The sequence below is a fragment of the Rana temporaria genome, chromosome 10 (assembly GCF_905171775.1).
Source record: "Rana temporaria chromosome 10, aRanTem1.1, whole genome shotgun sequence".
NCBI lineage: Eukaryota > Metazoa > Chordata > Amphibia > Anura > Ranidae > Rana > Rana temporaria.
In genome coordinates, this window is record NC_053498.1 from 30,017,264 (window position 1) to 30,044,656 (window position 27,393).

The 27,393-nt window shown below is 42.6% G+C and overlaps 1 protein-coding gene across 5 annotated transcripts in view; it reads right to left on the reverse strand.

Moving 5' to 3' along the window:
- Nucleotides 1-298: 298 nt before the first annotated feature.
- Nucleotides 299-27,393, reverse strand: part of SYT3 (synaptotagmin 3) — a 344,959-nt gene continuing 317,864 nt past the window's right edge. For all 5 annotated transcript variants that reach the window (XM_040327478.1, XM_040327474.1, XM_040327477.1 and 2 more), the window contains 3 exons: nt 26,970-27,099; nt 25,758-25,887; nt 299-2,421 (listed from right to left, as the gene is read on the reverse strand). In XM_040327478.1, coding sequence (XP_040183412.1) covers nt 25,801-25,887; nt 26,970-27,099 — 217 coding nt within the window. In that variant the 3' untranslated portion in view covers nt 299-2,421; nt 25,758-25,800. The remainder of the gene's footprint in view (nt 2,422-25,757; nt 25,888-26,969; nt 27,100-27,393) is intronic.

The window sequence follows — 27,393 nt, forward strand, 5'->3', positions numbered from 1 at the left end:
CCTTATATTTCCAAAGGTGAAACACCTACGCTAATGATTCCTAGAGGCATTTAGGGGATTTGAATCAGTTGTATATAATTGCTGGAAGGCTGCTGAAATGAATTCCATCGCTTATCAAATGAGGAAGAGGAGTCAAAAATGAGTCAAAATGCTAAACTATATACGTGTAATGCTGTCAGGCAAAGTGTTGATAGGTCTAGGCTGGAGATAAAGTGGTCTGCAGCACCTGTTAGGTACAAAAAAAAAAATTCTATATTTGTCAATTTTGTTCAATTTGAATAACTTAACTGCCATCACATATTTCACATGTTCTTTTTATTCCTTTTTTTTATTTATTTTTTACACTGTTTGGTATGGCTTTACAGTCAACGACTGCTTAGAAATGAACATTTTCTCACACACTATAAACAGACAAATGTAATTTTTCAACAAAATACACACGTGCATTTGGTTTAATTGTTTTTGAATGGTTTTCATTTTGTATGAGCCAAATTCTCCTTTCATCTCCTTTCTTCCTCTTTGGGGAAATTTACGGGTGGGCCTCCCAAGGAATAGTCCCGTTCCTCTTAAAAATTGCTTGCACATGCTATGAAGTCCATGCAATCCTTGGTGAATCCAATTCGAAAGAATGAAGAAAAGCACCAACACCAAATGCAGGGCCAGCACCCAACAGGAGTTTCGGTCAAGCTCTTCGTCCATCAGCAGTGACCAAACCTGAACATACATAATCATGAACTTCAGCTCATACAAAGAGAATCTCATTATGAAATTCAGAATTTCAAATCTCTTCATATCATAATGATATGAAATGTACACAAGGCCCTTCAAGCTTTTTCACTACTCAGTCGGGTTCATAAGGATTTGGCCTTGTCTCCATAATGACTTAAAACAGCTCTAGAACAGAAAATAGCTGTTGGTTAGTAGACTGAAGCGAAGGATAGAAGTCACCCCAGATGAAAACATCTGGAAGTGGTCAACAACTGGTAATGAAGACATCAAGATGACTTTAAATTGACGCATGGATACTGTACAAACTCCTTTAAGCAATGTTGATGTTAGTACATTAATAAGAAACATTTGGTTGGATGGCAGATGTGTCTACACAATAACAAAATCAGGTGCCAAATCACTATACACTGGTCACCTAAGCACACATTTGTGAATCTTCAGTCCAAATGTGTATTCCTTACTCTCACATTTATAGTGTTGTTACAACAACCGTTTCCCTTTAAGAGTAGAATGTCAACTCTTCATCAACTATTAAAGCCATAAGGCGCAATGTTTACAGAAGATACAGTGGCACTGAACTGGCATTTTTGCTTTTTTCATTAACAAAAGGGCTTTTTAGATAAAATATATTGACCAATGTCCCACAATTGCTTTTCTTTATTGAATGTGTAACTTGGAAGGATATCAACACCCTTTATTTCTGGACTGGAAGACAAACCTTTCAGAAAGTTGTCATAATCATTACTACAAACATAGAACATTTAATCATATTCAGAAATCTCGCTCACCATAACAATAATGGCAAAATTACCATTTTTTTTTTAATAGAAAGGTGAAAGCCACCAAGGACCACTCAACTGAACACTATTTGGTCAGGCTCACACATACGTATTGTACATTATTACATGAAGCATTAGAAAGACAGTCAACAGAAAAGTTCTTACATCTTACAGCAAGAGTCTGACAAATGCTCCTGCTTTTCCGTTGACTAGTGGTTACCGCCTCTTTGAAGCAGCAGCTTTTGACCAAAACCACTGCTTTTTACTGCAACATTGGTAAAAGAAATGTGTGTGGTGCACCACAACCTACATGAATTCATAGTCCCCATTCTTATAATCCATGGTGTCTGCATGGGAAATACTGAAGAGATGAGGCAAGCGTTGTAACCAAGCCAATAGCTGTTAAACCGGGAAACAAGCCAAAAGACCACAGCGGCATTGCTTTGGAAGTCAAGCACTGTATCCCCCATCACAGGAGGTAAAATGAGGCTGAGAAGAGAGGCTTTTCCATTACATGCAATTGACTCTGACTTAATGTTCCTAAATGGTTGCTTCATCTAAATGATTTATCAGTGTTCAACGTCTCTTCCTTTCTTTATCACCCATGCGATATTTAGTGCATTGCTGGAGTTTGAAATGGTGAGTGACTGTTTAGCCTGTGTCCTCACATTGTGTCTTCCTGACCCTAAGGTCAGAAAGGCCTTATTGAAGTTCACCATGGCTTGGTGTAGTTTCAACCAAAATGTACATGATTACTCTATGGCTTTAAGGAAATCTACATTGTTTGTTTTCTGGTGCAGTTGTTTTTTTACAGCCTTGTCTTCATTTGTCCTTCTCAGGAGTCTTGTGCCCTCCTCATTAAACAGGTGGGATGAAGAGGAAACAGACAGAGCACAGCCTGTGGCTCAGATACCTAAGGAGGAAGAACAACATGGTGTCAGAAAGCTAGTTACATTGATAGGATGCGCTATATTTAACATTGCAGATGAATGCACAACAAGTTAATATAAAGGTGCTCCACAAGCTCATGGTGGAACCAATATTTATGATTCTTAATAAAGGCAACATGGAATTAGTAAGTAAGGTGATGGTCAAAAAATGTTCATTATTAATTACAGCTACGGTACTTACACAGAGCCATCAATTTACACAGCACTTTACATATATATTATACATTCACATCAGTCCCTGCCCTCAAGGAGCTTACAATCTAAGGTCCCTATCTCACATTCATACTCACACATACTAGGGCCAATTTAGACAGTAGCAGATTAACCTTACCAGTATGTCTTAGGCATGTGGGAGGAAACCAGAGAACCCAAAGGAAACTCATGCTGGCACAGAGAAAACACACAAACTCAAGGAAGGTAGTGCCATGGTTGGGATTAAAACCGACAATGCTAGTGCTGCCCATAGTTATGTTACTCAGTGTTGTTCAGTTTGTGTATACAATATGCAACAACTAAGACAAAAATATGCTATAAACTCAGTTGCATATAGATTTTTCATATTTTTCAGTTTTTATTATCGCTCACATTTCATAAAGAGCTGACGGCTATATGAGATATGTACTAATAGCCAGCATGACTTAGATGGACTGATAGCTTGAGAAAAAATCCTTACCATGGGGATAAATAAAACCTTTCAAAGCAAAGAGAGATATATTTCTAGCCCCTATGGCAGTCAGACATACAATTAATGCAAAAGCTTTAAGATCTTTGACACAAAGACCCTAAAAAGAGATAAAGCTAAACAATCACCAATTTCAACTGTGTTTGCTAGAAAGCTCTTGTCAAATGGACTGGTGGCGCCCTCATAAATTGTTGCTTTGTGAGTTAACATATGTGCGAATTGGTTGCAGTTTTTACAGCATCCAATTGGCATGACATGTGAGTGTGACCGGCTCTCAATCAAGCCGGTTCACACATGCCCGAGGTGGCCACAGTGTGGTTTTCAAAAGGGTCCTCCATGTTTTTGGGTCCCGTTCAAATACTTATTCAGGCAAAAATTCGGACCTGAATCGCACCTGAAACAGTGAACAGAAACACACTGGACCCCAGGCTAGAAATCACCCAGCCCTAATCTAATAATAAGGCTTTATGGTTAAAGTGGATGTAAACCCCAAACATCTTATTTTTTTTAAATTAACACTTCTACCTTGTACAATAGAGGATGTCATGTCATCTGTGTCCAGTCTTGCCACAAAGTTAATCCAGCTTTGAGCAATCCGCTTATCTTTTTTCATTTGGGGAAAAAAAACACACGGATAAATATGTACTTGTTTCTTCCCTGTGCTTTGAGTGACAGATCATTTACTTATCTCATGCTCTAGCGTCTCAGAGCTAGCACAGCTATGCCCAAATCTCCTTCCCACTACAGCCTGTGTGGCACATGTGCAGGAGTCACGCTGCTTCTGCCCACAACGCACTGTGTCTTCCCTGTGTGCGCACTTCTCTTATAACAAGCATGAGGTTCGTCCTTGTGACGGCACCAGCCCAAGGGGAGTGTAGAGGTAGGTGGGAGTCTAGTAATGTCACGACCCTGCCCACCGAGCGCCCCAAAAATTGACCTGTCCACTGAATCCAGAGTTTTGGGATGCTCTAAATACAGAAGGGGGAGGTATATCAAAGGTAAGCATAAACGCAGGAGGCATGTATATACCTAGAGATCGGCACTATGCCATTACTTTGAAAATGATGAGAGTGGGGTTACATCCAGGATTATGACAAGCATCATGTCAAGGCTTAAGAATTCAATAAGAGTTTTACAATAAAGTGAGTTGCAGCAGAAGATTGTGTAACCTTACCCTTCCTTTGGATCCTTGCTGCCAACCAATCAAGTCCATGAATTTCAAAGAATCCTAGCAGGTACGGTTATTGATAGGAAGGTTTATTTTTGATGTTTATAATAACTAATACATGGTGGGTAAAGCATAAATACAGCTTGCATCCAGAACCACCAGCCTCAAGAAACATTCATTGATAAAAGGACATTTTCCCCAATGGGGCTTTGGACAGCAATATAAATGTGATCAAAGAATTGTTTGTTAAATAATAGTATAAAACATATTTATTTGAGAGTTGTCAAATGTCACAATTAATTACAATGAAAAAAAAACATGTAAAACGGTGTTCCTGAAATGCCTGGCCATGTAACTGTCTACTCCTCTTTTTAAGCAGTAACTATATTGCCATGCCATATTTGCACTGTGATGTATGATCATATGCTTTGAATATTTGAAATAATTTTATATGTCTCTTAGGCCTCGTACACACGACCGAACATGTTTGCTGAAACTGGTCCGCGGACCAGTTTCCGCGGACATGTTTGGTCGTCTGTACGGCCGACCGGACCGGATTCCCGGCCTAGCGAACAGGTTTCCAGCGGACCAATGTTTCTTAGCATGCTAAGAAACATGTCCACTGGAACCATGTCCGTCGGACATGTCCGATGGTCAGTACAACTCATCGGACATGTCCGCTGGGCCGGAATCCCCCGCATGCGTGGAAGTGATTCCACGCATGCGTGGAAGCATTGACCTTCCAGGGTCGCGCACGTCGTCGCGGCGACAGCGTGGCCACGTCACTGCGTTCGCTGTCCACGGGGAATTTGGTCTGATGGTGTGTACAGCCATCAGACCAAAATCAGGCAGCGGACATGTCCGATGAAAACGGTCCGGCGGACCGTTTTCATCGGACAGTCCGACCGTGTGTACAAGGCCTTAGAGTCAACGATCCCCCTGAAGATGACCACCCTATGGTCAAAACGTGTCGGGGATATATACCTACCTACATATGCTATGCAATCTTGTTTTACATTTTGCATGTATGGTACTCATGTATGGCAATATTGGATTATGCAGGATTTTATCCGGCCAGACCGTTTTACATGTTTTATTCATTGCAATTAATTGTGACATTTGACAACTCTCAAATAAATATGTTTTATACTATTATTTAACAAACAATTCTTCGATCACGTTTATATTGCTGTCCAAAGCCCCACTGGGGAAAATGTCCTATTATCATATATACCGGGGTTTGCAGCGCTAACATCTCTCCTATGTGTGTTTCTTTTTTTCCCAAGAAACATTCCCAACCCTAAACCCAAGCTACAGAGGTATTTCCGAAACTGCCTTCAATCATGCAAGCTATCTCGGCAAAAATAACCCCCAAAAAGGTCAGAAAATGCTGCTTTAGGTCAATCCAACAGCACCCAATTAACATTTTTATGATGACTTCATGTTCTTCAGTCATCTGTATTTGCCTATGCAAATGTCTTTCAATTAGATGTAAAGGTCTTATCCTGAACACATCGCAGTAATGTAAAGGTATGCAACTAAGTTAAAGATAGATGTAGATAGGCAATGCACCACCAAAACCAACAAAAGCACCAAAATCGGCATCTCTCTTTGGACACATCAATATAAATATTCTTTCTGCACAGCCATGTACTTTTTTTTCTATAATGCGAATCGCCGCTGTACATTATCTGCAGAGACTTATGTTATGGTTACCATAACAACTGATAAAAATTCATCATCGACAAGATAATGGCAAAGTATTTACCACTTTAGAAACACTTGTAAATTACATTTATTACTTCTTTTAGAACATTTCTTTTCATTTTGAAAACAAATGGATTTTTGGTACTGAACAATACGTGGAGATGCATTAAAATTCCTACACAGTGTTAATGAGCAGGACTTGAATTGAAAATTCTATGTGAATATTTGCCCTGAATCTTAACAAGCGACCTGTATTGTTTACATATGCAGTTTCTCCATTCTTTTGCAATTCACAGCACAATGCATATTTTACACAGTGGCACAGCAAACATTACTATTTAAAGCTGAACTAAACGCTCTCAATCAACATTAACTAGTTGTAATCCTTATAGTACTAGCCTTAGCAAATAGATAGGAAGATATATTATATTTCCTTGTTTTAACCACTTCATTACTGGGCACTTAAACCCCCTTGGTGTCCAGACCAATTTTCAGCTTTCTGCGCTGACGCATTTTGAATGACAATTGCGCAGTCATACAACACTGTACCCAAATTATATTTTTATAATTTTTTCCCCACACATAGAGCTTTCTTTTGGTGGTATTTGATCACCTCTGCGATTTTTATTTTTTGCGCTATAAACAGAAAAAGACAGCAAATTTTGAAAAAAACCACAATATTTTTTACTTTTTGGTATAATAATATCCCATTTTTTTTTATATATTTTTCCTCGGTTTAGGCTGATACGTATTTTTCTACATATTTTTGTTAAAAAAAATCAAAATAAGCGTTTATTGATTGGTTTGCGCAAAAGTTATAGTGCCTACAAAATAGGGGATAGATTTATGATTTTTTGTTTATTTTTTATTTTTTACTAGTAATGGCGGCGATCTGCGATTTTTTTTGTCAGGCCTGCGATATTGCGACGAACATGTCGGACACTTTTGACACAATTTTGGGACCATTCACATTTATACAGCGACCAGTGCTATAAAAATGCACTAATTACTGTATAAATGTGACTGGTAGGGAAGGGGTTAACACTAGGGGGTGAGGAAGGGGTTAAATGTATTCCCTGGGTGTGTTCTAACTGTGTGGGGGGAGGGGGGTGACTGGGGGAGGTGACCGATGCTGTGTCCCTATGTACAAGGGACACAGATCGGTCTCCTCTCCTCTGACAGCACGTGGAGCTCTGTGTTTACACACAGAGCTCCACGTCCCTGCTGTGTTACCGACGATCGCGTGTACCCGGCGGACATCGCGGCCGCCAGGTACACGCATCGGCTTCCCAGCGATGCGCCGGGACAGTGTTTACCGGCTGCGCTCCCCCAGCAGCGCGAGCTGGTAAAGTAAACAATAGGACGTCTAAAGACGTCCACTCGGCACTTCAGGTCCGCGCTGCAGACGTCTTTTGACGATAGCGCGGATCTGTAGTGGTTAATATTTTTTAAATTTCTTCAGTTACTTTCTGGTTTCTGGCCTAGGCCAAAATGATGCCATACTTTCCAGGAGCCTTTAAGGGCATTTTTTTGTATTTTATCTGGAGGAGGAGAGGAGGGTTTTTTTCAGCTAACCACACTTATTGCATGCGTGCCTGAGCCAAAGGTAGCTAAAAAGGAATGAAAGGAAGTAAATGCTACATGAATAATCTGCCATTAATAAAGATGTCTGCTGCTGGAAATGCTAGGGGGGTGATTTTCAAAGTGATTTCTCAACAAAATGAAGCATGGAGACATGAATGGGTGGGTGAGTTTGCTTTGAATATTAAAAATGAATGAAATAGTGTGGTGCTCAGATGCACAAATAAACAAAATAACGTGCAGCGCATATAAAATCATGTCCAAATCCGAAAAGGTAAACTGAAGTACACAGCAGAAGGTTCATAAGAGAATCCCTGTGCTGGAAATTCTGGAATTATATAACACACCAGACTCCTTGTGCGAGTGAGCCCACCACCGACACTAATACTGCTTCGCTCACCTTAATATGGTGACCTCTGTCACCACAGAAGGCCAAACATGCAGTTTCCCACTTACAAGGGGGGAAAGAGAAGGTAGATGGTAGCCAGGGGCGGACTGACCATTGGGACTGTCGGGCACTGCCCGAGGGCCCCATGCCACTAGGGGTCCCCATCAGGATTGCCAGGCTCAATAAAACCAGGGACAGTATGTAAAAATCTGTGTTTTTTTTTTTACATCTGTCCCTGATATGTCCAAAACCGACATGCTTTTGATGTGAAAATCCGGAGATTTTAGCTGCCCTGCCTATGCAATGCCTCCTGGCGTGGTGGCCATCTGTAAGCCATCTGTAAGCCCGGGGGCCCCATAATCTTCTATTGCCTGGGGGCCCCATGAGTTGTCAGTCCACCCCTGATGGTAGCCATTCTAAGGCCTTTCAGGTGTTGAAAACCGGTATTATAAAAACATTAAGAAATAAAATCGAAGTGCTCTCTGTATTAATACGTGGACACGCTTTTATTATAATGCAACTTAGAAGATCCTTCGGCTTGTTTACAGCCTTTAAAATGAAATGCATCTCCTCCCTCCTCCTCCTAGGCGTCCAATAGGATCGCCTGTCCTTTCAGCCAATCGGTTAACGGGTTTCAAAAAGGACCAGTGTGGCAATAGCGAATATTCATTCACTTTTGTCACACAACTTGGTGGCCTCGAAGTGTAGTGGTTTGCGCCCTGAGCCCACCCTTTTTTGAAGCCTATTAGAGCCCCTGGCTCTAGTGACATGATTCAACCCCCCCCCCAATGGAATCCATGTTCTGCATGTAGATCAGGGGGCTGGACGCATGGCTGGGGGGGCAGTACCCATGCGCCCCTAATGGATGGGCCGCCACTGCTTAGCCAGATGGCTAAATGAAAATAAAATCCAACAAACTGCTAAATACGCAACTCAATTACTGATATGGGAGTGGTTTAACCTGCCAAAGAATTACTGTCCTGAAATGTTAACAGCTCTGTTGGAGAGCCTTGCCAGACTAGTGACATGGCTTTGTTCGTAGTCATGCTATGCAACATGGCCAGCTCCTTGCCCCCCCAACCGGAGAGTGGACAATATAGGAAAATAAGGAAACTGACAAGGTAATCTCTTTTCTCTCCAGTTGGCATATTCCTGATTTGCATCGAATGCTGACCCAGCCTCTTCTAGCTTGAGTGCTGCTGTGCAAGGATGGACAAGAGGATGATACCAGGTCAGATTGAGCTACTTATACTACATGCATTTAAAAATGTATTTAAAGCGGAGTTCCACCCTAAAAATTAACTTTCTATTAACAGCTTGTCTTTAATGTAAAAAAATAAATAAAAAATTACTACTTTCTATCTGCCTGTTACTAGACAGTATTCGTATTCTGCCTAGTTACTGGTTCTAGGTGGTTCAACTTCCTGTTCTAAGACCCCATTGCCTCCTGGGAAATGATGACACTCATTACCCAGGAGTCTCTAGGCATTACTGTGCCTAAAAATCACCCAGCATGCACCTCTCCCTGAAAACCAGGAAGAAAAAGGAACTGGGCTTCACATGCCCACACATATGATGGATATGGCCACAACATGAGCTGGAGCATATAAGGCAAGTGTTTGCACTGATTTTTGGAACAATTGGGGAGCTATTAATATAGTTTAGGGACTATTTAAGGTGATTAGTTTTAGCTTGCTAAAAAAAAAATATGCCAGGAACCCCGCTTTAACAATGATTCAATGACTGTATAATGGCATTCATTGGAGTTCTTTTATTGTTACGTGAAACTTGCAAACAGAGTCTAGTTAGAAATATCTTGCAAGTCTCGCTGTCAATTAGGCCTTGTTCACCGAGCTGTTAATCTTCTTAGGCTATGTTTCATTAATTCCCGACAGAAGAAAAAACCCAAATAAGTCATCCTAAAAAAATCTACCCCAAAGCCAGAATTTTTAACTAACCTTTTTAGGAAATCCCTCGCTCAAACAGAACCTAATTTTTAACTTTTCTTTTTTTTTAAATTCCATAATATGTTTAAAAATATATGATTGAACACATGAAATATTCAAAGACGAGACAACAAGGTATGGTGGAGATCGGAGTACAGCACCATAAAGGATGTCCACAAATTCAGAAGAATAAAGAGTACTTGTCAATGTACAAACCAAGATAACTGTGCAACAATCGAATAGCAAAAGAGAACTATGAACAAGTGCATTCCAAAATACAAGTTTTCCATGTATTATTAATACTTTACATTTAGAAATCCTAACACATCAACCAGTATTTTTGTATCTTTGTCTAGACTGGACTTCCTAAGAGCCCATTCACACAGGGGCAAGACGACTTCTAGCACGACTTTGGGAGGCAACTTGGACATGACTTGAGTATGAATTATCAGGCTTCAAGTTGCCTCCAGGACAGTACAGGGCAACTTCAAGTCGCCTCCAGGACAGTACAGGGCAACTTCAAGTCGCCTCCAGGACAGTAGGCTTTCCAGTGGCCAATCAAACAACAATCAGCTCTGTGGCTGGGAGGAGGAAGGGAGGGGTTTGCCTGAGAAATGTATGTTATCTTCCTGTATTGTTGCTTCAGTTAAGACAGCGATCCGACTTCTGAGGCGACTTCCATTGAAATCAATGGGTACAAATCGCCTACAAGTTGGATTGAAGTAGTACAGGAACCTTTTCTGAAGTCGGAGTGACTTCAGTAGTGTACATTAAGACGGCTCCCATTCACTTTCATTCATTTTCTCGACCGCGCAAATTGGGGCGACTTGAAGTCGGATCCCAGGTCGCCCCAGTGTGAACCGGCTCTAAAAGAAAATGAAACACAAGGGGCCGGATTCAGAAAGAGATACGACGGCGTATCTCCTGATACGCCGTCGTATCTCTGAGTTTGGCCGGTCGTATCTATGCGACTGATTCAGAGAATCAGTTACGCATAGATATTCCTAAGATCCGACAGGTGTAAGTGTCTTACACCGTCGGATCTTAGGCTGCAATTTCAGGCCGGCCGCTAGGTGGCGCTTCCATATTTTTACGCGAGGAATATGCAAATTTGTATTTACGCCAATTCAGAAACGAACGACCGCCCGGCGCTTTTTTTTTAGGTCGTTTCCGTCCGGCTTTTTCCGGCGTATAGTTACCCCTGCTACATAAGGCGTAGCTAATGTTAAGTATGGCCGTCGTTCCGGCGCCGAGTTTTGAAATTTGACGTTGTTTGCGCAAGTCGTTCGCGAATAGGGCTGGACGTAATTTACGTTCACGTCGAAAGCAATGACGTTTTGCGGCGGATTTTCGAGCATGCACACTGGGATATTTTACGGACGGCGCATGCGCCGTTCAAACAAAATGTACAAAACGCGGGATCAAGACACATTTGAATAAAACACGCCCCCTACATCCCCATTTGAATTACGTTACTCCGCCATAACGAAGGGCGCAAGTTCTTTCTGAATAAAGAACTCGCGCCCAAAGTTAGAGCGGCATAACGTATCGGAGATACGTTACGCCGGCCGGACAGATATGCTCAGGTATCTGAATCCGACCCAAGCACTCCACCCAAACCCCAAAGGAGAACTCCAAAAACAAAAAATCAGCTTGGTTGACTCAGGCGCCACCCTCATGTGCAAGCAAATCAATCACTATCTCATCAGCCGGATGGCTTTTGATTATTGGCAAAAATAAATAAATCAATACTTACATAATAAGCCAGTAATGAAATTGTAGATGTTCTATAACACCCTTTGTAAGGCTTTAAATTAATTCTACTTTTAGTTCCCCTAAGAAAAAATTTCTTTTGTCCCATCACAATGGCAGTCCTTACAAGTGTCATTCGTGTTGTACAATACAAAAAAAGGATCTCGGCAATGGACTGTAATTATCTCTGTTCCAACAACTGTGCGCAAATACTGGAGGTTCATTTACATTATTGATAGTTTAGTTTGGCCATTTACTTTGGTATTTTACTGGAAATCCAATCTAGTAATTAACATGTAACAAGATTAAAAATACCGGAGTTAAAATACTCTTTTACATGCTTCTTGTTTGCACTTCTTGCTGTAATAAATACTGCTTTTGAAAAAAAAAACATTCTCCCCAATGCAATTAAGGGTCCTTTCACACGTGTGGACCGTTCGTCCGTTTTTTCATACGTCCGTTTACGGACTGGAATGCTTTCCAATGGGATATCGTACGTTAGCGGATGAGCATCCGCTAACGTCCGCTAACATCCGTCTCCGTTAAGCTCCGTTTTTTTCAACGGAAGAAAACCCTATTTTTCTTCCGTCAAAAAAACAGAACGGACGAAAGACGGATGTTAGCGGACGATCCGTTTAACATCCGATCCGCTAACATCCGTTTTTCATCAAAATATGTAATAAAAATAAAGTTCTAACAAAAAAAAAACGGATGACAACTGATGAAAAACGGATGACAACTGATGAAAACGGATGAAAAACGGATGAAAAAACGGATCAACTGATGATAAAAAACTGATCTAAAAAACGGTCCGCACGTGTGAAAGGACCCTAAGAGGTTAACTAGTGTCTTTTCTATTTATATTTAGGATAAATCAGTATTAAGAGGAACACACCAGTCATGGTATTTTTAATCAGGTCTGCACCTAAAATCCAGGTATTACTGTCAGTTGATATTAATAAAGCCTAATACATATTAGTAGGTTTTTTTTTTTTTTTTCATTCAACCCAGCAGGGCTAAACGAAAAAAAAAAACTGATAGCTCTGGCGGAGCAGCTGTACTAACTACCCAATGTTAGTACATCAATCTCCCCTGCTGTTCTATTGTGTTCTGACAACGGGACAGCCCCCCCACCAGAATACTCCGGTCACCGCTCTTAGCCATTGGTTGAGAGGACTGATTGGCAAACCTTTTTTGGTCAGGCCCCATTGACAGAAGCTGGCCGAACGGCTGGCTTCTGTCGGACCACCTGCAGTATACAGGGGCAGAATGTCGGCTGGTTTCTATTGAACCGGGCAATGTCACCCGACATTTGGCTTGTGTGTACTAAGCTTAAAAGGGACACTAAAGGTTCCTGTTTTAAAAAAACAAAAAACAAACATGTTATACTTACCTACACTGTGCAGTTCGTTTTGCACACAGTGGCCCCGATCCACGTCTTCTGGGGTCCCTCGGCGCCTGTCTCGGGTCCTCCCCGCAAGAACTAACCCCCTTCATGGGAGCTCTCTCCCAAGGGGGTTAGTTCTTGCGGGCACACTCCCGTAATACAGCCGGCGGCTATAGCCGCAGACTGCATCACTCGGCCCGGCCCCCCGGCGGGCGCCGCGTCATTGGATGCGATTGACAGCAGGGCAAGACAATGACTGTGCTGCTATCAATCCATCCAATCTAGCCAATAAACGGTCACACTGAGTGGAGAAGAGGATGTCTGGGGTGAGCGCAGCAGGTGAATGGGCTCAGGTAAGAAAAACGGAGGGGCTGCGGGGGGGCCGTCATTGCCAGTTTTTTTTTCACCTTAATGCATAGGATGCATTAAGGTGAAAAAAAAGAACCTTTACAACCCCTTTAAGGACAAAATTAATGGCTACCTTGGTAAAAATAAGGTATGTAATGAAAATAATTATTTATATAAAAATGTAATTAGTATGTTAATAAGGGGGAAAAGCATAATATTACATAACATATTTAATGCAACTATTTTAAAACCTAAACTAAAAGATTCCCATGAAAAGTTAACCATTAATACTCAACTGAGCCATTACCAGCATTATCAGTCTTCGCTATGTTGCTCAAAGATCAGCATATGACATTTTGACCCCTTTCACACTGAGGCGGTGTGCTAGCAGCATCTTTGGAGCTGTAAAAGAGGCGGTGTGTATACCGCTCCTCCACCAATCCTGCCCATTGAAATTAATGGGCACCGTGGCTATACCGCTGGCAAAGTGGCGCTTTGCGGCGGTTTTAACCCTTTCTTGGCTGCTAGCGGGGGGGGGGGGTAAAAGTGCCCCACTAGCGGCCGAATAGAGCAGCGAAAATTGACAGTAAAGCACCGCTAAAAATAGCGCCGCTTTACCGCCGACACACCCACCGCCCCAGTGCAAAAGGGGCCTTTCTGGGAGTGTCGGATAATGGAATCCCCTGTTGCTTTCTGTGATTTCACCCTCTGAACCCCTTCCACACTGAGGCGCTATGCAGGCTTTCACACTGGAGCAGTGCACTGGCAGGACGCTAAAAAAATTCCTGCTAGCAGCATCTTTGGAGTGGTAAAGGAGCGGTGTGTATACCGCTCCTGCCCATTAAAATGAATGGGCACCGCGGCTATACCGCCGATAAAGCGCCGTTGCTGGTAGTTTTAACCCTTTTTCCACTAGCGGCCGTATAGCGACGCAAAATTGACGGTAAATCGCTGCTTAAAATAGCCCCAGTGTGAAAGAGCCTACAGGTTACAGGGACTGGTGGAAGTAGCCACACTGCAATGTGGGGGATAAGGCATCTAACTCAACCAACAGAAATCCAAATGATTATTTCTTCAATCCAGCAGAGTTCTTCATGGGGATACAGGGATCCTTTGTCTCCACCACGGCCATCATCTCTGGTTACATGTCATCTTTTATATGCTTCGAATGGTAAATATATCCCCACTACTTGTACTATGGGTGCCAGCATTTAGCTTGAATGTTAGTATCCTAACTAACCTTTATTTTTTACATCTTTCCAGAATACAAATCCCCCCGAAGAAGACCAATTTGTGGTCGAAACGCGTCGGGGTATTCATATGGAAGCTACTTTATCAATGGCACTATATACTATTCCATTGTATCATTTAATATTTATTTATTGTTGAGATAGGTCTCAAACTGTCTGCAACCTGAATGTATTTAATATTACAACTATCTGCATTACCTGTGATACAGAAACCTAGTAAAGATCTCTTTTATATATGTCCATGTCTTTGAATTTAATATACTTTACACAGTATGTCGCTTAAAAGACCTCGGGGGGGATTTCTCAATTTTTGTCTTTACAACATTTTGGGGTGTGCGGCCCTTGGACCCTCAATATATGCGTTTTTTCTTGTCTTTTATTTAAAATGTAAGTTTTTTTCCTGAAACTTCCCTTTTAAAATGAAGGTGCGTGTTATATGACGATAAATATGGTAATAAACCATACAAAAACACTACAAACTCCCTTTAAATTATAAATAAGTGACACCATGGGCATCAGGTGTGGGACACCACTTGTTCTTAGACTAAAGTGCAACTGCATCCTCCATACCCCCATCAGATCAGCCACTGCATATAGCCCATATGATGGTATGGATTCCTCAAAACATTAAATGTTGAGTATAGCGCTATACAAGTACGTGACAGAGAAAACAGCGGTAAATGCTGCATTAGGCTAGAGAGGAATTTGCAAATCATGTTGTAAATGTAGCTGTGTTTACTCATACACAAGGATTAAATCAAGGCTTCTGCAACATAAAAAAATGTAATTAGCAGTGCTCATCAGAGCCAACAGACAGGGCCATTAATAAAGCATTGAACAGATTTCTGAAAGCAACAGTATGTTGCAGAAGATGAAAAAAAAAAACAACAGCAATGCACATTACACAGTTTAAGCAGTGTCACTAAATATTGGATAAAAAGCCTTAGCTTGTTTGTCACACTAGATAAATGGCCTTAGCTTATTTGTCACATGAAACATGCGTAAAGCGGAGGTTCACCCTAAAAACAATTTTCTAACATTACATTGTGCTCACTCTCGACATTGACTGTACGCTGATGTTTTGTTTTTTTCTGCCGTACATACCGTTGTATCGCTATTTTCCCCGCCGGCTTCCGGGAAGTGGATCTAAACCATGGGTCCTCAAACTACGGCCCTCCAGGTGTTCAGGAACTACAATTCCCATCATGCCTAGTCATGTCTGTGAATGTCAGAGTTTTGCAATGCCTCATGGGATGTGTAGTTCAGCAACAGCTGGAGGGCCGTAGTTTGAGGATCCCTGATCTAAACAAATGTACAACCAATCAGTGTCCCAGGAGTCAGTGATGTCACAGATGTTCTCCCTTATCAAGTACGACTAATCTAGGGTCTAACTGTGTGCAAAAGGGCTCTCACCCATCCCACGCCCCTGTAGACTCCTTGATCTCTCAAGCCATACTACTGAAACATATAAAATGTAGAACTGATGGGGACTACTAAATCACCAGTCAACAAACTCATCTTAAAGCGGAGGTTCACCCTAAAAACAATTTTCTAACATTACATTGTGCTCACTCTCGACCTTGACAGTACGCTGATGTTTTTTTTTTTTTTCTGCCGTACATACCGTTGTATCGCTATTTTCCCCACCAGCTTCCAGGTAGTGGCTCCCTCGGGAGTGGGCGTTCCTATGCACAGGCTTAGTGATTGACGGGATGACAAAAGCTTCCCCCGGAACATAAGGCGCGTCACGAGTTGCCGAAAGAAGCCGAACGTCGGTGCGCAGGCACCGTATATCGCCGACTCGCAGTTCGGCTTCTTTCGGCAACTCGTGACCGCATTATGCGCCGGGGGGAAGCTTTTGTCATCACGTCAATCACTTAGCCTGTGCATAGGAACGCCCACTCCCGAGGGAGCCACTACCCGGAAGCCACAGAGTGCCTTGACGCTTAGCCTGCAGCTTCCCAGAATTGACACTCTGTGAGAAAATCAGCCTGGGGATCCCATTTCCAGCACAGCTCCCAGTTTCTTTCCATCCACCTATCCTACAGAAGATATGATGACCGGTTAAGGTGCGACCCTGCCACGGATCGTTTATAACATCAGTCATTTTAAGCCTTTTGTGACTTTCGGTGTCATATGTCATCTTAAGTCAACATGCTCTGGTAAGCCTGCATTGCTTTCGGTGGTGGGATTATCACATATTGGAGAAGTCACTTAACTCATCTTTTCACTCATTCACTTGATTGACTTTTTGATGTATGCAAACTTTTCCATCTAGCAGCAGTCGATCATATCAGCTTTGTGTTTTGTTACAAATCAACAGGCGCAACAGTTCATGTTGCACCACGTGCCAGGGGCACATCACTTGTTCCTTGGGAAAAGGGACTTATATCTTATTGACGCACATTTAGGTAGATTCACAAAAAGTTAGGCAGTCTTATCAGTAGTTAAGCCGACCTAACTCCGAATCTACGCCGCCGTATGTTTAAGCGTATGCTCAGAGATACGCTTAAACAAAGCTAAGATAGGACGGCTTGCGCCGTTCTATCTTAGCTTGCAATTTTTCGGGTGGCCGCTAGGTGGCGCTTCCATTGCGGCCGGCGTAGATTATGTAAATGAGCTTGTACGCGATTCCCGAACGTACGCCAGCCCGCCGCAGTCGAATTACGTCGTTTCCGTAAGGCCTTAGGCGGCCTAAAGTTATTCCACCTATGAGGTGGAATAACAATGTTAAAGTATGGCCGCCGTTCCCTCCGCGAGGTTCGAATTTTTTAAGTCGTTTGCGTAAGTCGTCCGCGAATCGGGAGTTACGTCGTTTACGTCCACGTCAAAATCAATAGGCCCGTACGGCGTACTTAGCCGCAATGTGCACTGAGAAATGTAGGCGCCCGGCGCATGCGCAGTAGCAAAAAACATAAAAAAACGTGAGGTCAAGCCTCATTTCCATACAACACGCCCCCCTCCAACCAATTTGAATTAGGCGCCCTTATGCCCGCTCCGTTGAGGCTACGCCGCCGTAGATTAGCAGGTAAGTAGATTGAAAATCACTACTAGCCTAGCTAATTTACGGCGGTGTAGCCTAAACAGGCTAGGCTACGCCGCCCTAAAGATATTCCAATATACCTGAATCTACCTAATTGTATTCATAATTGTTATGTGTTTTATATTTTCACATTTTTTGGTATTTGATTTTCATCCTTGACAGTCATCTTAAGCGCTACACATTTATTTTCCTTTACTACCCGGAAGCCGGCTGGGAAAATAGCTAAACAACATTATGTACAGCAAAAAAAAAAAAAAAAAACAGCGTACTGTCAATGTCGAGAGTGAGCACAATGTAATGTTAGAAAATTGTTTTTAGGGTGAACCTCCGCTTTAAGATAAGTTTGTTGACTGGTGATTTAGTAGTCCCCATCAGTTCTACATTTTATATGTTTCAGTAGTATGGCTTGAGAGATCAAGGAGTCTACAAGGGCGTTGGATGGGTGAGAGCCCTTTTGCTCACAGTTAGACCCTAAATTAGTCGTACTTAATAAGGGCGAACATCCGTGACATCACTGACTCCTGGGACACTGATTGGTTGTACATTTGTTTAGATCAAAATACCAGTGTTCCAATTGCAGTAGTTGTATTCAACTATTGGCAACACAAACAGTTTTCTGCTTACTCCACAGTCACTCACTGTAGGTCTTTACTCAATGAACTCCCAGTCTTTCCCTAGACTTCGGATCCAATAGCCACTGGATCCCATGAACTTTTCCACTTTAGTGCTCAGAAACTTTATCAAGCGCCACCCCTGCTTCCCTGCTGGGTCCCTGGCTTGGCACCCACTGATGCTTCGCAACTGTCATCTCTGCTGTCTCGCTGGGTCCCTGGCTTAGCACTCACTGAAGTTTTCCCACTTCTTTATTGTCCTTGGCTGACAAGAAGACTGCTCTGGTACTGGCTTCAGCTTACTAACAGAGGTCTCCCATAACAAGGTGGTTGGTCCCTTAGTGGAGACAGCTTACCCTTCTACCTCTGGCCACAGCTGGTTCCACGTTTGATGGAACCACTACTTCTGGTTGGACTGCAAGCCAGTAGTCCCAACCCTACGCTGCTCTCCGGCTCCTGAAAAAGCCCTCAGGCAGCCTAGCAGCTAAACATCCTGGGATAGGCCTCAGGCTTCCGGCCTAGCAGCTCAGGGCAGCACATCACACCTCCACCCAGACACCCCTCCGGGTGGCACAGAACCCTACTCACCTGACTCCACCCAAATAAATAGGCTCTCCCAGCAGGCCAAGGAACCAAAGAACATTCCTGCACTTTGGCTGAGACACCTCATGCATTCACATCCAAGGTTGCAAAGCCCCTGTATTATCTAATGCCACTAGTATAGTGCCACCCAGTGACAGAAGAGAATAGGTGCAACAAGTCCAGATTTAGAAAGGAATCAGTTGATTTCCTTACAATTAGCCAAAGCAACGATCGCCTGGCAACTAAATTTGATAGAAACCCTGCCTACAAATCAGGGTGCTACACATGAATGAAATTTAAAAGACTGAATAACTTTTAGTGAATCCTTTTGATAAGCATGATGAAGTCCTCTCCTACATCAGAGTCCCCCTTTACATAAGGGTCCCCATCAGAGCCCCCCTTACATCAGAATCCACATCGAAGCACCCACTTACATCAGGGTCTCCATCACAGTCTTTCCGTGCATCACAGTCCCCCCTTACATCAGGATAGGTAGTGAATTAGCTGTATCTGGGATAATTTTTTGTGGGCATGGTACCGTTGTGTTAATTTCCTCACAAAGTTCTGGAGGTCCACAAAGAGATCAAACATATTTGGTTTGGAGGTTGGACAGAAATGCAGGCCCTTTTTTAGAATATATTCCTAATTTTGGCTTAGTATATGTGATGACAAGAGGGCCGCCATAAGGGGGGTACAGGCATTATACCTGTAAGGGGTCTGATGTACCCCAGGGACCTGGCTGGCCCCCCTCACGTTTTTTTTTTGCATTACACCTGTAAGGGGCCCAATGGTCCCCCCAGAGCCCCTTACAGGCCCGGCCGGCCCCCCTCGCATTTTTTTTTGCATTACACCTGTAAGGAGCCTGGTGGTCCACAGGGCCCCCCTCCCCCGCTTATTATCTTGCTTTAGGAAAGAAGACATTACACTTGTTCCTTTTTCTTTTTCACCCCCCCCCCGGTTCTCTGCTCTAGGGGGGCCTGCTTAAAGCTGTGTAAGGGGCCCCAAAATTTGCAAAAGGCTGCCCTGTAAATATCTTTACTGATTCTTTTTGGGGGCTGAGGCCCATTCTTTTTTCTTCACACTCCTCCTCTGCATTCCCGTTTCCACTTTTTGGATGTGGCTGTTTTGTTCAGAGCCCCCACCTGTCACAGTCCCCCCTTCCATTAAGGTCCCTAGCTCTTACCACTGAAAGTTTTACAGAGCAGCTGTAGCAGCAGGGCATAAGCACAGGTCTGGAGAGAGGAAATTCTGCCCTTCTGCGAATGCTGGGGCAAGCATGTCATTGGTTGCTAAGATGCAGGCAGGGAGAAGCAGTGACCATAGGCATCCTCTGCTGACCTGACCTAAACTGTGCACATTGAGGATACACCACTGACCCTAGCTCCAGGCCAGATAAAGTCTAAGGCCTCGTACACACGAGGGAACATGTCCGATGAAACCGGTCCACGGACCGTTTTCATCGGACATGTCCGCTCGGAGATTTCGGTTTGATGGTTGTACACACCATCAAAGCGAAATCCGCGCGGACAGGATATGCGGTGACGTGGCAGCGCCGTCGCCGTGACGATGACGCGGCGACGTGCGCGACCCTGGAGGGTCAATGCTTCCACGCATGCGTCAAATCACTTCGACGCATGCGAGGGCTTTCGGCCGAGCGGACATGTCCGGTGAGTCGTACAAACGACCGAACATGTCCGACGGACAGGCTTCCAGCGGACATGTTTCTTACCATGCTAAGAAACATTTGTCCGCTGGAAACCTGTTCGATCCCCTGGAAAATTGTCCGGTCGGCCGTACACACGACCGAACATGTCCGGGGAAACTGGTCCGACGGACCAGTTTCAGCAGACATGTTCGGTCGTGTGTACGAGGCCTAATAGGAGCCAGAGGAGGCCCGCAGGCAATAGTTTGGAGACCCCAAGCCTAGTCCATGCCTAGTATCCAAGTCAGGGGAAATCTCTCCTAAAATGGAGCCCCATTTAGCAGAGGTTCGAATCCTTACCCAAAACAGAAAAAAAGTATTAGCTGGAAATACACCTAATGCTAAAATGCTGAAACTATAACTTGACAAAAACCAAATGTGTGCTCCCAGTATTAATTATTTACATGAGCTATCCATGACCACCACTGTACACATCTTCACCGCGCTTTGCATCCTCCATTAGACCCAAATTAAGTGTCTCTAAATGTTCTGTAATAGGTATCTGCCACAACCTGATTCTAGTTTACAGCACATTCAATCACAGCAATAGATTGGAGATCAAGGTGAGGAAAGATAAATGGGCATTTCACTTCTCTAACACGGAGAGCCTCTAGCTAGTCAATCCTGGACCTGGGATAGACATATATGATACTTAATGCACTATAGATGTCACGTTAGACAGATGTAGGTCATATGTTCTCTTAATTGCTTTCCCCTTCACGAAAGCCTCTCTGTTTATTAACATCTACTTAGTAGGAAACCTGTGTGTCCTGCAGGCCCGGTACCTCAGGATCAATGAACTGCCCAAAGATTATTTGAAAGCTGTGTTCAGCCACAAAATATGGAAAAAAGGCATTTTATTCAGCTCAGGGCATCAAGTAATGTTATTCAGCTCAGGGCCAAATACAAAATTCCTTAAGCCTCATACACACGATCACACGATCGGACTTCCAACTGACTTCCATGGATTTTGCTCCGAAGGGTGTTGTCTGTGAACTTGGTATGCATACACGCGGCAGGACTTTTTCAGCCAACAAACAAGAATGTAATGACGCAATACATGTTTTTTCTGCTCTTTACTGCCACCCTTTGGGCAACTTCTGCTATTGTTGTCTAATCTTTAGCATTGGTTCTGAGCATGCGTGTTTGGAATTTGGACTTTAGTCCGATGGACTTGTGTACTTGTCTGTTCTCACAGAGAACATTTGCCCAATGAAAACGTTTGTCCGATGGAGCCTACACACGGTCGGATTGTCAGCTAAAACAGGTCCGTCGGACATTTGTTGTCAAAAAGTCCAAAAGTCCAAAAAGTCCTATCAGTGCAGCCTCATTAGTGCCCACCAGGGCACTAATGAGGCTGCACTGATAGGTGGCACCAATGGACACCGATAGGTGGCACTGAAGGGCAGCACTGATAGGTGGCACTTATAAGCAGCACTCGCAGCACCCATAATGTGGCACTGATGGGCACTGGTAGGTGGCACTGATGGGTACTGGTAGGTGGCACTTTCATTTAGCAGCAGTGGCTGTCAGTGTGTGGGACCGATGTCCTGTTTACACAAGCCGGTCAGCGTGAGGAAAAAATACAAACATTTACCAGTTTCTGTTCACATCATGTGATCAGCTGTCATTGGCTGACAGCTGATCAAGTGGTAAAGAGCCGGTGATCTGCCAATGTGGTTCTGGCTATCCAGATGGTTCCTGTAAGGACTGCGCAGGCGCAATCCTTGCCGACGGAAATCTCTGAACCTCGGCAGGCATCCAGGGCGACATGGAATTTGAGGAAAATGGCCAGTCGGCCTCACATCCTCGCTTCGCTCAGACAGCTCGCTCCGTTTGCTCGGCCTCCTGGCTCTTTTTTTAGCATCCTCCAATCCACAGGGATGTTAAGGAATGAGCCTGGATGCCGGCTGTCGGCAAGGATTGCGCCTGCGCAGTCCTTACAGGAACCATCTGGATAGGGGAACCATAACGACAAGTCACCGGGACTGGCCTCTTGCTCCAATCTGTGTTCAACCAAGTCCCAAGGACTCAGTGATCACAGAGCGCACTGCGCGCCCCAAATGGTTAATACCGCTTTAAGCCAAGGAAAACTTGCCTGGAAAAGTAAGCAGCCTATTTGTTTTTAGTAAATCATACCCATTGTGATCAAATATGCATCGCCAACTGTTTCACATTTCTTTGGGACAGTGTTATGAAGAAAAACAAAAACAAACGGTAACATTAACCAATACCAGGCTTTAGCCAATAAACCTTTTTTACATGGAATATAAAGACTGCAGGAGGTATGCACATAGCTGAAAACATAAGCCATATAAGTGAGGTACTAAAACATAAATACATAAAATTGCAAAGTTGTTTTTGGCATAATGTGCATGTTGTTAGTGTTTAAAACTACAACAAAGCATATTCTAACAAAGAAAAACTAAAGAAGAAAATAAACACATCTTCCCACTGGGAAAATAGAAAAACAACGTGTTTATAAGAAAGCTACAATGCTTTTATTGAAACTGTTGTATGTTTTTTTTTTTATAGTATTTTAATTTACTATGAATTTAATTGCATATATCCATAATCTTTTTTTTAAAAAACAAACAAAAATGTAATCAATGACAAAGGATTCCAAATGCTTTACAGACCCTTTTTGGCTGAACCACTTGAAGACTAGGCCTGGCACTTTTTGTTTACAGGTTTAGATCCTAATTTTTATTTTATTTTTGCTGGAAAATTACATATAAATTACATATAACCCCCAAACATTATATATGTTTATTTAGAGACCCTAGGGAATAAAACAGCAATTGTTGCAATGTTTTATGTCATATGGTATTTATGCAGCAATTTTCAAACACAAGTATATACAAATTAATGAATTAAAAGAAAACAAAAGAAATATATACCCTAAAATATGAAAGACAATGTTGTAAATAGATAGCCAACATGCCACACTTTAAAATTGTGCATGCTCGTGGAATGGCAACAAACTATGATCTCCTTAGGCGACTTATTTAAACATTTTTACAGGTTACCTGTTTAGAGTTACAGAGGAAGTCTAGTGCTAGAATTATTGCTCTCGCTCTCACATTCGCAGCGATACTTCACATGGGTGGTGCAAACACAGTTTACATGTGTGTGCGTGACTTATATACGCGCATGGAGGGATGCGTGGAGCTTTACCTTTTCTTTTCTTATTTATACATTTTTACTGTGTCTCTTTAATTGTTTTTTTTTAACACATTTATCCCTATTACAAGGAATGTAAACATCCCTTATTATAGAAATAAGGGTGACAGGTCCTCTTTATGGAGAGATCTGGGGTCAAAAAGACCTAAAATCTCTCCTTTACCTTTAAGGCCTTGTACAGACGAGCGAACATGTCCGATGAAAACGGTCCGTGGACCGTTTTCATTGGACATGTCCGCTCGGAGGTTGTGGTCTGATGTGTGTACACACCATTAGACCAAAATCCCTGCGGACAGAGAACGTGGTGACGTAGACGACACCGACGTTCTCTATCGCGCGAGTTCAATGCTTCCACGCATGCGTCGAATCAATTCGACGCATGCGTGGGATTTCGGTCCGCTGGTTAGACGTACTAACCAGCGGACATATCCGACGGACAGGTTTCCAGCAGACATGTTTCTTAGCATGCTAAGAAACTTTTGTCCGCTGGAAACCTGTCCGCTAGGCCGTAAAATTGTCCGGTCGGCCCTACACACGACCGAACATGTCCGCGGAAACTGGTCAGCGGACATGTTCGGTCGTGTGTACGAGGCCTGAAAGAAAAAGATCAAACAAAATGTTGATATTTTGTTGTTTACTTCCGCCCTAGGCTGGAATTGACATCATGGTGGCACTCTGGTCCTCCAAGGCCATAGAGGAGATCACAGACGATCTGGTTTCTCTTTTGTGACCAATAATCCATATTGTATCGTTTCTCAGGCACGCCGGAAAAAATGGTGAGCCCGAGTAATTCTGGCAAGTGTCGGGGACCCTGTGCACAGCAGATGACCCCCTGTGGTTACTAAGAAGCAAGGCAGCCATTGTGCACGAGACCCAAAAGACAGCAGTCACCGCTGTAGTAGAGGTGACTACTACAGTGATTTGCAGTTTCCACAATGTACCTATGCAATAAAATCCATACCTGGAATTAAGCCTTATGCCGCGTACACACAATATTTTTGTTGGCTTGTAAAAAACAAAGTTTTTCAGCCTCTAGAAAAAACTAAGTTTTTTCCAACTTTATCAACAAAACTACGTTGCCCACACACGATCGTTAAAAAAAAACCACACCAAAGTGCTCAGTGACTCCACACCCATAAGAATTGCGCTTACCAATGCGATATGCCTTGCATTCTCTTGGTAAGCGCAATTCTTATGGGTGTGGAGTCACTGAGCACTTTGGTGTGGTGAAAGGTCTCATATTAAGAAGATTTTTTGAAGATTTGTTTTCCTTTGGACACTTTAATTGTTTTCACCTGGAATATTATCACCTTGGATTTTCTATGTGGACGCTTTTTCACATATATATTTATACAATTTCTTCCCTTTATTTATATATTCCTGCATGTCGTTTTTTCGACATGCTGAAAAATTTCTGCATTCCAGATGTGTTTCCAGATGTGCTCTTTTTGATGCATTTCAGTGTGTTTTTCCCCCATCTCAGTTAAGGACAATTGAAAACATGTGCATTCCGTTCATTTTGCCATGTTCCAAATGAGTTCCATACAGAAAATATGCAACATGTTCTATTTTTGTTAACTGCACTATAACACACTGCACTGGTGTGAACTAAGGCCGTTGGAATTCATGTTAAAAACGGTCCATGCATTTTAAATTGATAAAAATAATAAAAATGCACTGGACTGCATCTGGTGTGAACCAGCCTTAAGGCTGGATTCACACCTATGCATTTTTAGTGCAAATCTGCAAAATGCACTAAAACTGCATAGGTGTGAATACAGCCTTAGTGCTAAAAGTGTACCTACACTTTGAAACGAAATAATATTGATTCCAAACTATTAAGGCTTCCTATATACTTAGTAATAATGGCGATTAAACTCCCTGTAGACTCAGTGGTATGAACACTTGTTCAAAGGTGGTTGTTAAAAAGAAAAAAGCCCATTTAAAACAGTATATTTCAGATACTTACAGCTCTCCTGATTGGTTTCTCTCTCCCTCGGTAGTGGAAATGACTAATCAGACAGTGTGTTGTCCACTATTATGCTTGGCTTCTCCCGTGGTGGGGAAGATTTTGTCACAAAACTGGTGAGAGCCTTTTCCTGCAACAATGAAAAACAACGTCACGTACCTGTATGTATTATGTATTTTAAATTAAATAAACACCAAACTAAACTGCATGCTGGATTATGGAAAGAGGTCTTTAATGGATTGAGAGCCAGCAGCCACAAAAAGTATTGACTGGTGGCTCTTAAATTGGGGACATTTATGAACGTATACTTGTGCCAGACTCCAGTTTTTTAAAAGTTAGTGTACTATTCAATATTTATCTCCGCCCCCTCCTCGAAATCATCAGCAACCAGAATTTACTCTACCATTCCTACACAGATGACACCCAACTCTACTTTCGTATCAGCAAAAAAAAGGGGTTATAACCCTCTCTTGCTCTATCCAAAATGAAAACAAAGTTTTGACTATAGTTCTACTTTTCAAGTGAATTTTAAAGTGCAATTGCCCTTGCCTTTTACAAATTATCCCCATAATGTCCATATTGGAGGTTGTGAAGGGTAAAGGCCAAGTCAGAAAATGAAAGAGGTATTTCGGTTTTGTTCAATTCATAAATCAATGCTTACTGATAAAGCTATTACACGTCATGAGGTATGCAATACTATGTTTACCAATGAAAAGGTTCTATAGCAGCCTTTCTCAACTAGGCTTCCATGGAACCTTAGGGTTTCTTCTATGATTACAAATGGTTTTGGAATTGATTTCTACACTCACCACCATTGCAGAGGGGTTGGGGCTCAGTTTTCTATTGACAACCAATGCAATGTTAGAGTATACCACTCTTCCTGAAATAATTTAATTTCAAAACCATTGCCAAACATTGTTTTGCTGTATAGAGCAGTATGGAATGAAAAAAATAAATAAAAATCATCTGTTCTGGGTATCAAATATTGTAGATAATCCACAGTCTTCGTGTTCTGTTTAAAACTTTCGACAATTTACCAGTTATGATATTGTACTATGAGTAGCAAAACAATTTTAAACAGGGGTTCTCTGAAACTTGAATATTATTTTAGGGATCCTCCAGTGTAAAAAAGTGGAGAATGTGTGGTCTACAGACTTTATAAGTAGTAAATCACGTATCTTGGAAAATAAAATTGAATCTGTGACCATTTACCTCAACCAGCTGATGCCAGTGTTCAATGGGCTTTCTAGGGTTTGCCAGCATCTCGTTCCAGTGGTCTCTGCCAGGCGTGTCTGCGTCGCTGCCCACCCGGGACATCCCAATGACTTCATTATGACCTATACTGTAAAAACACATACAAATTATACCCCTTCCCATCAGTGAAACAAGTGTAGACATTCAACATTTTCTGTGAACCTCAAATTCTTTGCATTTTAATTTTCAATAGGTTCTCCAGCCTTACAGCAAATCTTGCACAATTGCATGGGCTCATGTCCTGTACTGAAATAGCTTACTCTGATTTCACTAAATACTGTAGGATTCTCATAGCGTACATTAGAAGCTGCAGCAAGTCAGAGAGACCCTGCCTGATTTCCTGGCTGGAGGACATCCAGCACCTTCTAGCGCTTTCACCAAC